This window comes from Meles meles, chromosome 10 (assembly GCF_922984935.1).
Source record: "Meles meles chromosome 10, mMelMel3.1 paternal haplotype, whole genome shotgun sequence".
NCBI lineage: Eukaryota > Metazoa > Chordata > Mammalia > Carnivora > Mustelidae > Meles > Meles meles.
This window is the reverse complement of record NC_060075.1, coordinates 37,692,372-37,704,693: the sequence shown is the minus strand read 5'-3', so window position 1 is coordinate 37,704,693 and position 12,322 is coordinate 37,692,372. Positions and strand designations below refer to the sequence as shown.

The 12,322-nt window shown below is 40.9% G+C and overlaps 1 protein-coding gene across 3 annotated transcripts in view; it reads left to right on the top strand.

The window, feature by feature from the left end:
* Positions 1 to 9,621, top strand: part of ZNF277 (zinc finger protein 277) — a 108,760-nt gene extending 99,139 nt beyond the window's left edge. For 2 of the 3 annotated variants that reach the window (XM_046021216.1, XM_046021215.1), the window contains one exon: positions 1,423 to 1,758. In XM_046021216.1, the coding sequence (XP_045877172.1) occupies positions 1,423 to 1,609 (187 nt within the window). In that variant the 3' untranslated portion in view covers positions 1,610 to 1,758. Of the gene's footprint in view, positions 1 to 1,422; positions 2,753 to 9,403 lie in introns of those variants that run through there. The other variant, XM_046021214.1, reaches the window with a different exon arrangement.
* Positions 9,622 to 12,322: the final 2,701 nt, after the last annotated feature.

Here is a 12,322-nt window from a genome sequence, read left to right as displayed (position 1 = left end):
GGCTTTTGGTATATATTTTGCATCTCAGAACTTTATAAATGTTAAGCAGTTGGTCCACTGATCTGTCTGATACTATGGAGGTGGTATCAGACTCCCAGATATCCTTTGCTAGTTCAGCCATCTGGGCTGGTTCTCACAGCAGTCTGGACATCCTCAGCTGAGAGAACCTCGGAGAGGTTGTAGGGTTCTAGCTGCCTGGAGGTTCCTCTCTTCTTAGGAAATGTTAAATAAGTGCCCCCACCCCTCCTCCAACACTAGCCCCAAAGCTCTAGATTTTCCTCTAGAAAATCCCAGATTTCAGGGCACCTGGGTGGTTCATGCAATTAAACGTCCCAACTCTTGATTTCAGCTCAGGTCATGATCATAGTGTCATGAGATTGAGCTCCACATCAGGCTCCGTACTCAGCATGGAATGTGTTTGAGGTTCTCCCTTTATCCCTCCCCCTGCTCTCACTCCCTCGCTCTCTCTGTCTCTTTCTCTCTCTCTCAAATAAATAAATAAATAAAATCTTCTTAAAAAAGAATGCAAGAGGGGCGCCTGGGTGGCTCAGTGGTTTAAGCCTCTGCCTTCGGCTCGGGTCGTGATCTCAGGGTCCTGGGATCGAGCCCCGCATCGGGCTCTCTGCTCCGCGGCGAGCCTGTTTCTCCCTCTCTCTCTGCCTGCCTCTCTGCCTACTTGTGACCTCTGTCTCTGTCAAATAAATAAATAAAATATTAAAAAAAAAAAAAAAAGAATGCAAGAAAGAAAATCCCCGATTTGTGAGAGACAAAGTCAGTCCTGGATTGCCTGAGACCCTGTTCCTGTAATTCTTAAATAAGTTGAAATTTTTAGAGATACTCCATAACTAACTCCTAAGTGTGTCCAGAAAAGGAACCAGAATAATAGACGTAAAATTCTATAAATGTTTTAATTTTTATTCACCTACAGTGAGGGAACCAGTAGTGATTAGGTTGGGTAGAACACACACACATTCAAAGGAAACAGTGTTTTCATCAGGTATTTAAAGGACTCATGTATGAAAAAGTAGCCATATTTGAGTTTTGGTAATCTCTAGGGAAGAACTGGAACCTTTGAATAGAAAGGAAGGGGATTCATTTTTAGCTTCATCCATGGCATTTTTCTAACAACTAGCTGCCCAATACTGGAGTAAGCTGCCTTTTCAGATAGTGAGTTCTTAACGGGAATATCAGACAGAGGCTGAATGGGCAGCTAGCAAGGATGCAGCTAAGACTGGTATCAGCCAGTAAAGGTCAAAGTAAAAGTAATTCAGAAGTTGTCTCCCATACCACATTTGCAAAATGCTGTTGAAACTGTTGGCAAGGAAACCCAGCAGAATTATACTAATGTGTATGTCAACTGCCTAGAAACTTTTCTGGATGAGTTATAGTTTGGTTATTCATTATATCTGTGGTTGTTTTCAGGTATTATTTTCCAACCTATGAAAACGACACTCTACTATGTACACTGTCTGACAGTGAAAGTGACCTGACAGCTCAGGAACAAAATGGAAATATTACCATCATCAGTGAAGATATATCTAAACTGCATGCTTTGAAACAAAGCAGTATTTTGAACCAGTTGCTACTACATGAGGGCTTGAAAAACTAGAAGAAAATGCCACAGAAAAACTAGAAGAAAATGCAACTTCTCATGTTTTTTCACTTATGAGACAAAGTCAGAAGAATAGTTTAAATTTGAACATCAGCAAAGGATTACTCCTTGGTGAAATAAAATTTTAAAAAGTACTTTCCAAAAAATAAAATGAGACTTTTTGCATTTTGGGCTATAAAGTTTTACTATGTAATCATTATAAATGATCTCATTTCATTAGACTCAATTATTTATAATAAGGAAGACATTTGGGGCACCTGACTGGCTCAGCTAATGGAGCATGTGACTCTTGATCTCAGTGGTCATGAGTTTGAGCCCCACATTAGGTGAAAAGATTGCTTTAAAAATTTTTTTTTCTTTTTTAAATAAAGGGGATGCATAAATCACAAAGAAATGAAATGTTCAAATTATTTATAAAGTTAGTTTCAGTCAGTAATTTCAATTTCCTCCCCCACAGGCTTTCTTTATCCAACAAGAATTTGACTACACTGGGGAAGATTTATAGTGACCAAAAAGAGGAGCCAGTAAAAGAAAGGAAAAATGCTCAAAGACCTGGGGAATGCACAAATTGGAAGCAATTTCAGAAAAGTATAAATCTGACTATATTATCATTATTGCTTTCTGCATAGAGTAACCAAACTCCCTAGAAATGGGTGTCAAGCCTCGTCTTCTACATGTATCTATCATTAGCAGATCAATACCATTTTTTAAAAACATAAACACAATACCATTATGACATCTAACAAAATTAACTTATAATATCCTATGTTTTCAGTTTTCCCTAGCTTTCTCAAGATGTTCTTTTACAGTATTATCAGTTACAGGACAGATACTGTATACTTCCTAATTAGATGCACTGAGGAAGACAAAACATGTTTGAGGATTCCTTCCAAAAATGCATTAACATGAATATAACAAGGAAACATTAATCAAACCCAAGTTGAGGGACAGTCAACCAAATAATTGGCCTTTATTCTTCAAAAGTCAAGGTCATGAAAAACAAAGACTGAAATACTCTTTTAGATTAAAGGAAACTAAAGAGATAATACTACATGTGATCCTGGATTAGATTCTGGACCAAGAAAAAATTTTCTTTTGCTGTAAAAGATCTAGTGGGACAAATAGTACACTTTTAATAAGGTAGGTAGCTATTGTAAATTGGTGTTAATTGCCAGATTTTGACAATTGTACTGTGGTTATATATGAGAATGTCCATGTCTTTAGGTAATACACAGTTAAACTTACAGGTAAGAGAGCATCTTGGTTGCAACTTGCTCTCAGAAAACAAGTGTGAATGTGTAGAGAGAAGATGCTAAAGTGAATGTGGTGAGTTGTTAACATTTGGGTAATCTAAAACTCCTTAACAGTTGGTTTATTTAAAACAGGTCCCATGGAGCACCTGGGTGGCTCAGTTGGTTAGGTGGCTGCCTTCGGCTCAGGTCATGATGTCAGATCCTGAAATCAAGCCCTGAATCAGGCTCCCTGTTCAGTGGGGAGTCTGCTTCTCCTTATCCCTCTGCCCCTCCCTCATCTCATGCTCATACTCTCTCAAATCAATAAAATCTCTTAAAAAAATTGGGTCCCAGGTGAGATTCATATATTGCATTTGGTTGGTATGGTTCTTAAGGGTCTTATAATCTATACAGTTTGTGCTCCCTTCCTCTTAATATGTCACTTTTTTGCTAAAGAAACTAAGCCCATTATCTCACTTTCTGGATTTAGATGATCATATGCTCTGTGTCATTTAACATGTTCCTCTATCACCCATTTTTCCTGCTGACTGGTGGACTTAAATTCCAGTAAATTTGTGTTCAAAAACTTACTTGCACAAATAATTTATAAGAAATACTGTTGCTGTTGCATCACATCAGGCACATAATATCGCAGGTACCAGTTTTTAGAGATTTTAGAGCTGATAGTCCACTCAGGTGTTGTCAGTCAGTGCATCATTATAAAGTTTCCCATCAATCTTTTATCTAACTCACTTAGTATTCATTGGTAATTGTTACCTATTATTTTTTCTAGTGACTGCAAAATGATGATTTTCTAATGCTGTCATTTCTTCTACAGTACATTCTTTACATAGCATGTGTGCTATAAGAGTACTGGAGTTTGAAGTTGCAGTTTTCAACAGTTAATACCAGACTAATCTTGAAGTCATGTGGCCTGTAATGAGTCTCAGGAGTCATCCCCCAGGGACACCTGGGCGGCTCAGTCATTAAGCATCTGCCTTCGGCTCAGGTCATGATTCCAGGGTCCTGGTATGGAGCCCCGCATGGGTTCCCTGCTGAGCAGGAAGCCTGCTTCTCCCTCTCCCACTCACCCTGCTTGTGTTCTCTCTCCCTCTCTCTGTATCTTTGTCAAGTAAATAAATAAAATCTTAAAAAAAAAAAAAAAGTCATCCCCTGCCATGTGATCCAAAAATGACTGGATTTGTAAATTTTAGAGACTCTGACCATGGCTTTAGTTTTCCAAGCCTCCAACTTTGCAGACATCTGCACAGATCTCTTATGAAACACCAATCAGAGGGACTCCTAGGCGTCTCAGTTGGTTAAGCGGCTGCCTTTGGCTCAGGTCATGAACTCAGGGTCCTGACATTGAGCCCTCTGCCCAGTGGGGAGTCTGCTGCTCCCTCTCACACTGCCTCTGCTGTCTCTCTCTGTCTCAAATAAATAAATAAAATCCTTTAAAAAAAAAAAACCCAGAGAAAAGGGGCACCTGGGTGTTTTTAGCTCAGGTCATGATCTTGGGGTCATGAGAGCCCCACTTTCAGCTCTGCCCCTCAGTGGGGAGTCTGCCTGGGAGTGACTCTCCCTCTGTCCCCTCCCCCTCCAAAATAAATAAATCTTGTTTTTTAAAAAGGCAAAGAAATAAAAGCCATTATAATGGAAAATGCCTAAGTTAAAGACACAATTGAGTTAAATTGTTTTAAAACCAAAGATAAGAAGGTCAGTAGTCCTATACCTAGAACCTTGTGCGTCTAGGAATCAGATTTGTTCAGGAAGTGTGTAAGGCGTTTCTAGAATATGCTTGTTTTAGACCAGGAGCAATGAAAGAATGAAAGCAAGATTAAGAATAATTAAGCTTGTGAAGGAGAAAGGTTTTTTGGAGATAAAGTTGGGATCTTTGAGAACAGATTAGATGGAAATAAAAGGAAAAATGAAATTGAAGGACAGATAAAAGGGAAAAGATATAAGAGGTTATTTTTAAAATGTGTAGATGTTTTGGAGGTTCGGAGTTTTTTTGTTTTGTTTTTTGTTTTTTTTTAGCTCAGAAATAATAACTTGGTCCCAAAAAAATCAAACAAGAATAGAAGCAAAATCTCAGCCAACTGTGTTGACTCTCAGAGGGAGCAAGAATATAGACCACTACTGGCAAAGGACTCTCTTAGAGCTACACAGAAAATAGAGACTACTTGTCAAGAACTATTGGGAACTCCTTCTTAACGATTGGAACACTGATGCAAAGTGTACCCTGAAGGGTTGGACATTTCAAAAGGGGAGGATCAATCAGATGAAAGTACACTATTCAAGGGATTATTGAATGGGTTTCCAGATGTCACTAAAATTGTAAATAGAGATACAAGTGCTGTCTATGCCCAGAGGGAGCAGGCTTGAGAAATTCTGAAAATTAATACTAAATGAAGGTAACCAGAAAACATGAAACATAACAGAGAGCCAATAAGGACAGTGATAAACAGAATCCAAGCCCAGATTGGCTGTTAGCCTAATCAGAAAATGCATGCTAGTTACCTAACTCAGAAAGGTGAGAGTGGCCAAGGTTTTGTTGTTGTTTTTCTTATTGTTAAAGATTTTATTTATTTACTTTGACAGGGAGAGAGCCCAAGTAGGCAGAGTGGCAGGCAGAGGGAGTGGGAGAAGCAGGCTTCCCACTGAGCAGGGAGCCCGATGCTGGGCTCCATCCCGAGCCAAAGGCAGAATCTCAACTGACTGAGCCACCTGGGTGCCCCTGGCCAAGGTTTTTTTTGTTTTTGTTTTTTTGTTTGTTTGTTGTTGTTGTTGTTGTTGTTTGAACAATGGTTGCTTTTGGCCAAGCAGATCTAGTTATTTATCTCTCAAAACAGAAGACCCCATTAGACGAAATCTAGAACAGAATGTCAGGTAAGTACATGTCTGGGCCAGAAAGAAGAGAAAGATTTAAAAGGAAAAAAAAAATGGCATTAGACTCTAGAAATACTAGGCCTTTATTAGGGAATTTTAACTTACTAGGAGGTAAGTTAAACTGTGACAAATCCAGCTGTTCCACCTTGAAAGGCATAGAGGGGGAAGTCAAGCCCCAGAACATATCCACTATTGCTGACAAAGGCAGAATGGAGAGAAATACTGCTGGAGGCCTGGACCAGTCAAAAGCAAGGGAAGGTGGAGTGCTGAGGAGGGCTCCACAGAGGTATCTGTCCTCACCCGTGCAATTAATCTTGTAGTCCAGTTGCCCCTGTATTCATTCTCCATTTCTTGAATAATAAGTTTAGTTGGGTATATGGCAGCTAGAATGAAGACTACATTCCCCATATTCTCCCACAGCTCAGGACATTTCCGTGTCTACATTATGGTAAATGAGATGTAAGCAGAAGAGTCAAGTGTGACAGCTTCTAAGAGTCTTCCTTAAGAGACTAGACAAAGCACTCTGCTTTCCTTCATCCCTTCCTGCTCTGTTGCCAAAGATGTCTGCATATGGGACAGGGAGGTCAAACCAAGCATGATGGGGCAAGAGTGTCAAAGGAGCCTGGATCCCTGTCTTGAGGCTACGCCAGCCCTTGAGCGATGACCTAGACGTTTATGTGAATGAAATAAATATCTACCTCCCCACTGTTATTTTGGGGGTTTTGTGATTCATAGCTAAACCTAGAAATTTCAGCTGCAGAAATGATCATAGCAGCTTTAGTTCAGGAATCTGCTGAGGATGTTTTCCAGGTAAAACCAACGAGGGGATGAAAGAGAAGCTACCCTTCAAAAAAAGGCTTTATAGGCCTGTCATTCCACAACAAAGACCAACAGCACAAGCCAGCATGGAAACCGTGTGGTTATTTAGAGCCTAGATTCCCACAGATCAGGCAGGGATATTGTAGACAGAGGACTCAGAGGGGAAAGGAAATGTAAAAAGGTTTTTAAGATTTGAGATGGGAAAGAGAGACCTCTCACAGCAGTCTCATAATTGGGCTTGCCATCCCTGAATATTTCTTTGCAAGAATGAAAATACCTTACAGGGAAGAAAACTTCTCTGCCCTCTTACGTTCTTCAGCTGATTCTGCAAAATAAACTGTTAAGAAACAGATTAATATGAGAAAAAATATACAAAGTTATTTGATATTGGGGCACCTGGGTGGCTCAGTCCTCAGTTAAGCAGCTGCCTTCAGCTGGAGTCATGATCCTGGGGTCCCGGATCAGGCTACTTGCTCAGCAGGGAGTCTCCTCTCCCTCTACCTGCTACTCCCCGTTTGTGCACTCTCTGGCAAATAAATAAATAGAATCTTTTATTTTTATTTTCTTTAAAGATTTTATTTATTTATTTATTTATTTATTTATTTATTTAACAGAGAGCTAGAGAAAGAGCACAAGCAGACAGAATGGCAGGCAGAAGGACAGGGAGAAGCAGGCTCCGCTGAGCTGGGAGCCCGACTCAGGGCTTGATCCCAGGACCTCGGAACCCCAACCAGAGCCAAAGGCAGACACTTCACGGACTCAGCCACACAGGCGCCCCTAAATAGAATCTTTTAAAAAAATTTTTTTTAACCAAAAAAAGTTATTTGATATTAAAAGTTTTAAACAGGGGTGCCTGGGTGGCTCAGTTCATTAAGTGTCTGACTTGTGATATCAGCTCAGGTCATGATCTAATGGGTAATGAGATCAAGTTTTGTGCTCAGCGTGGATTCTGTTTGGGATTCTCTGCCTCTCTCTCTCTCTGCCCCTCCCCCTGCACTCCCCCACTCTCTTTCTTTCCTCTCAAGTAAATAAATGTGTTTTTTTTTTAAAGTTTTACATAGGGGGCTTTTCAGAAAGAATAGAAAATCCCCAAAGAAACAGCTAAGTTTGAGTGCTCTTATACCAAAAGAGGGTACATTTAAACAGAACTGTCAAGACATATGAAAAAGACTGAGCTTTTAGTGGCAGCAAATGGCAGGAAGGGAAATACATGGCAAATTAATGGTAGGTAAGGGCTAGTAAGATAAGTAAGGTTTGTACAGACCTCAAAGAGGTGCCATCTCATCTCTGGTGATAAGGTTGTTAGTCCCTTCCTGGTATGAAAAGTGGAGGATGGAAAAGCGGAGGATGGTGGGAGGAGGGGGGAGATACCTTGGGCAATTTATGGTCTTGTTTTCAGGTAGATAGGGTACCACAGAGAGCTCATCCTATGCCAACTTTATCTCAGTTGCCTTCAGTTCAAAATAATCCTTATGTCAGAGTGGCAAAGATTGGGATAGCATATTCTTATCTCCTACAATCTCAAAGGTCACCTTGAGAGAACTACCAGTTGGTTTTCCTCACAGGAATGGTGAAGCATGTTACCAGTGGTAACCTCTTGGGGGAGATTCCTCCCAATGCAGTTTTAGTTTACTGGTCAAGAACTTCAACACCCTGCTGAAGCGGAAATCAAGGTATCCTTGAGTCTCTGTTATGGAAGGTGCAGGGTTTGGGGAGCATCATTTTGTCTTGATAATACTTGAAGCTCTTGGTATTGATTTATTTTCTTTTGTTTAGTTATGTTGGTGTTAAGTGTTTTGATGATACTCTTAAGAATGAGGTATATCAAGGCGTCTAGGTGGCACAGTCGGTTGAGCATCCAACTCTTGTTTCCACTCAACTCGTGATCTCAGGGTTGTGAGATCAAGCCCGAAGTCAGGGTCCATTCTCAGCACAAAGTCTGCTTGAGATTCTCCCTCTCCCTCTCCCTCATGCCTTTACCCCTTCCCCAGCTTGCTCGCTCGCTCTCAAAATTTTTTTAATCATTTTTTTAAATGAAGTATACTAGAAACTTGGTGTATAATTTAACTTTTGAGATTCTGAAAAAAGCCACACCAGTGGTTCTAGTGAGACCCTGTCCATGCTGCTGAAAGACCCACAGTGCTGTCCAAGGCATGAAGAACTCATCTGGTTCAGAATGAGAAGAATCAAGAAGGATGAGTTTTAGATTCTAATGTCTTTATCTTTAACTCAAGCATAAAAGAGAATCTAATCTTTCAACTTTTTTCCCTGGGAAATTCACAGGGATTATATTTAAATTGGCAGACATCAATGTTTTACTGAAAATTTTTTATTGAGGTGTCTTCACATTGTCATATAATCTCTTCAGAGCCCCTGATAGACTGTCCAAACAACATGGTTAGACACAGGACTGCAAAGTGAAATGAGGAACTTTCAGCTAGGGTTCAGCATGGTCCTGGAATTATTTCAGTCACTGAACTGCCTTCTGAGGGCAATAGCTATGCTCTTCAGCCATTCAGATGGGAAAAGCAAGGCGATGTGCTCGTGGTGGGAGCAGTACTGTCAGGATAGATTGCTGGTCTCCTGCCAAGGAGATGGTCACACTCTTGGTTGGCTTTGAATTTAACAGTTAAGCCCAATGAGCTAAGAACAAAAAAAAACCCTGGGAGTGTTGGAAAAAGGATACCCATTTCCCTAGCACCTTGTTTCCAGAAGAAAAGGAATCCATTACAATAACTTGGTTTCTTTCTGCCCCCTGTCACTGTTACGAGTGAGGAAAATGAATTTTCTGACTGGAACAAGAACGAGGCATCTATGACTCAGCCCCTTCCTCCTCCTTTTTCTCATTCAGATCTGTCAGTCTGCCGAGAGAGCACACCCTGTTCTGCTCCTCCATTCTGCAAACTTCAGAGTGACAGGCTCTGCCTGTGAAGTTCGAGGCCAGCAGTTACCCAACGCTGTCTGTGACCGTGTGGATAAATCTGCCTAACTTTGGGTTTCATTGTTAGTGCCCACACTGTATGCCATGCTCTCCAGCAGCATTTTGTTAGTAATAAAGGTGGTATTTCATCTCTGTCTGCTTGACTCATGTATCACCCAGCCCCTCTAGAAGGTCCAGTCACTCAGGGGATGGTAGGTAGAATTGAAGTTACTAGGAAACCACATCTTGAAGAGTTTACTGGTAAACACCTTTGAGTCCTGGCAGTCAGGAGGCAAAACAGACTCCATTCCAATCCAGAACTAAGGCTGGCCGATAAAGCCAGAGAATTCTAGAATATCAGTGGTGAGCTAGCTGCTTGTATACTTTTTGAAAGACCATTAAAACTAGGGTCTTAGGTTGAGTTCCACCAAAAACAGACCGTAAAAGAAAACTTGAGTGCAGATCATTTATTTGACAGGTAAACTCAGGAAATGGCAGTATAGGAAGTAAAAAATAAAACCGAAGGAACACTAAAGTGTGCATTAATGAAGAAGTTACTGCTAAGAAAACTGGAATTCAACCTTACTGAGGACTAGGGGATTGCATAGAACACTTGGAGTGGCCCTCCACCCACCACTACCACCAAAGGGCAAAAGAGCTGGGCTATTTATCCACCAACCCCCACTGGCTGCAGATCTAGGACTGCTCTCGCAGCATAAACTGCCTGGCACTTCCAGCCTGCCTTCCACATTGCTCCATACCTTACACAAAGGCTGAGGAATCAGTAGTACAAAAGGACACTAACAGTAACTGCTATGACCAGAAAAGAAACATTTTATGTAGAATTTAGCTGTCTGCACAACTTTTCCATGTATCATCTGACCTGATCCTCAAAATAATGTTATGAGCTCTCCAGTCAGGAATGTTCATCCTCATCAAGGGTAAAGAGATGATGAGAAAACTGAGGAACAGAAAGATGGGGATTTGTCCAAAAGAAAAAAGCCCCACCAAGTATTTTGTATTTTGATGACAAAATAATACATGGGAATATAAAAATGAAACAAAGCCAAGTCCTGAACTTCTTTACTGAATGGAGGAATAGCAATTCTTTTTGAAAGGACGGACTCAAACCTGAAACAGAACAAGAATGGAATCTTTAAAATGTTAAGTGCTTTGCTGACTTCATGTGCAGAACTAACACACCAGTCCACTTTCATCAAGGGCATCAAACTACAGCTATAGTTTGCCTAGTCTTCAAAAATAGCCATACTACATCCTTGAAGTTTAATTCAACTCTCAATATGCTTTAGATGATGGATAGCCAGAGGATTAAACCAGGAGCTGCAGTTGAACTCTTATGCCTCATAATTGATACTTTGAAAAGCTAAAATATGTTCACTTCCTGATGATAGCAATTTGGAAGAGTGAATGACACCGCAAGCATATTAATTCAAACTGAAAACATTCAGCTAAGTTAATATTAATTTCACAGTGTTCTGAGATTTAAGTGAAGCTGGGTTCTTTTGGGCTTATAAAATTAGGCTACAGAAAACAGGCTTTTTTTTTTGAAGATAATTTCAGTCAGTTGACTTGGATACAGGATGAGCAGTAAATCAATCTAATGAAATCACAGATTTTCATTTTGGTGTTTTCATCATTTGGAAAACATTAGAAAAGCAAAAGAATATGCTGTGGTAAATTTGTAAAAACTAAAAAACAAAAACAAAAACAAAACAAAACAAAAAACTAAAGAAGGAAGAGAAAGTGAAAGACATCGAAAACCAAAAATTCTTAATCTCTTACTCTCCCAAAAGGCCACCCACTCCAAAACCTCCATCAACCTACAAAGATAACATCCAAAGCCTGGCACTTGAGATTTCTCAGAATCTGGTCACAACTACCTCCTCTATCATCCAGTCCATCATTAAGTCCAGTCAATTCTCTCCCCCAAATGCATCTCCTCAGTCTGTGCCAGCCCTGGACTAAACCCCAGCCACCATCTACTAGTTAGCCTCCCTCCTTCTGTGGTGGCTCCTCCAGTCTGTCCTCCTCACAGCAGCTAGAGTGATCTTGAACAATCCTTCCACGGTATAGTGAATTTGGGGGTTACTTACCAGCACCTACTTCCCCTTTCTTTCTTCCCTAATTGTTTCCAAATGATCTTGGGGTGACCACTCCACCCTCACTAAGTAGCAGCATGCCATTTGGGACTGACCGCAGCCCTGGCGCAAGGAGGGAGGGAGAACTGCCTGGAGTTAGAGCTTCACTGCAGAGATTGGGTGGTGCAGAGAGGTGCCCACTGTGACTGGTCCCAGCTGAGCCAATCAGAGTGACTGTGAGGGAGTCTGTTCATTGCCTTACAGAAGCTAGATTCTTCCTTTCCTTGTGAAAAAAAGAAACAGCTACCCCGGTTGCTGCCAAAACCCATCTTGCCATCTTGAGAGAAAGTAAGCCAAGGATTCTCAGAGAAGAGTAAAAGGCAAAATGAAATGAAACCAGAGCCCTCACCTCAGGACAGTCCCCTGGACTTTTCAGTTACTCAAGCCAATAAATTCCCTTTATTGCTTAAACCCTTTAAGTGGAGTTTTCTATTACATACATGAGACTGTCAGAGCTCGTGTACATGGCTTCTCATTGAACAAGAAATCAAGTGTAAACTTCCTACATGACCCCCAAAGCCCTCCTGATTTGGACCTGGCCAAATCTCCAACCTCATCTCTTGCCACTCTCCTGTATGCCCACTACTCTTGAGGCAACCAGGCCTCCTTGAACAGACAACACTTCTTCCCTCCTCGGTGTTTTCACACATGCTCTCTCTGTACACTCTTGTGCAGACTCTTTATATTACTC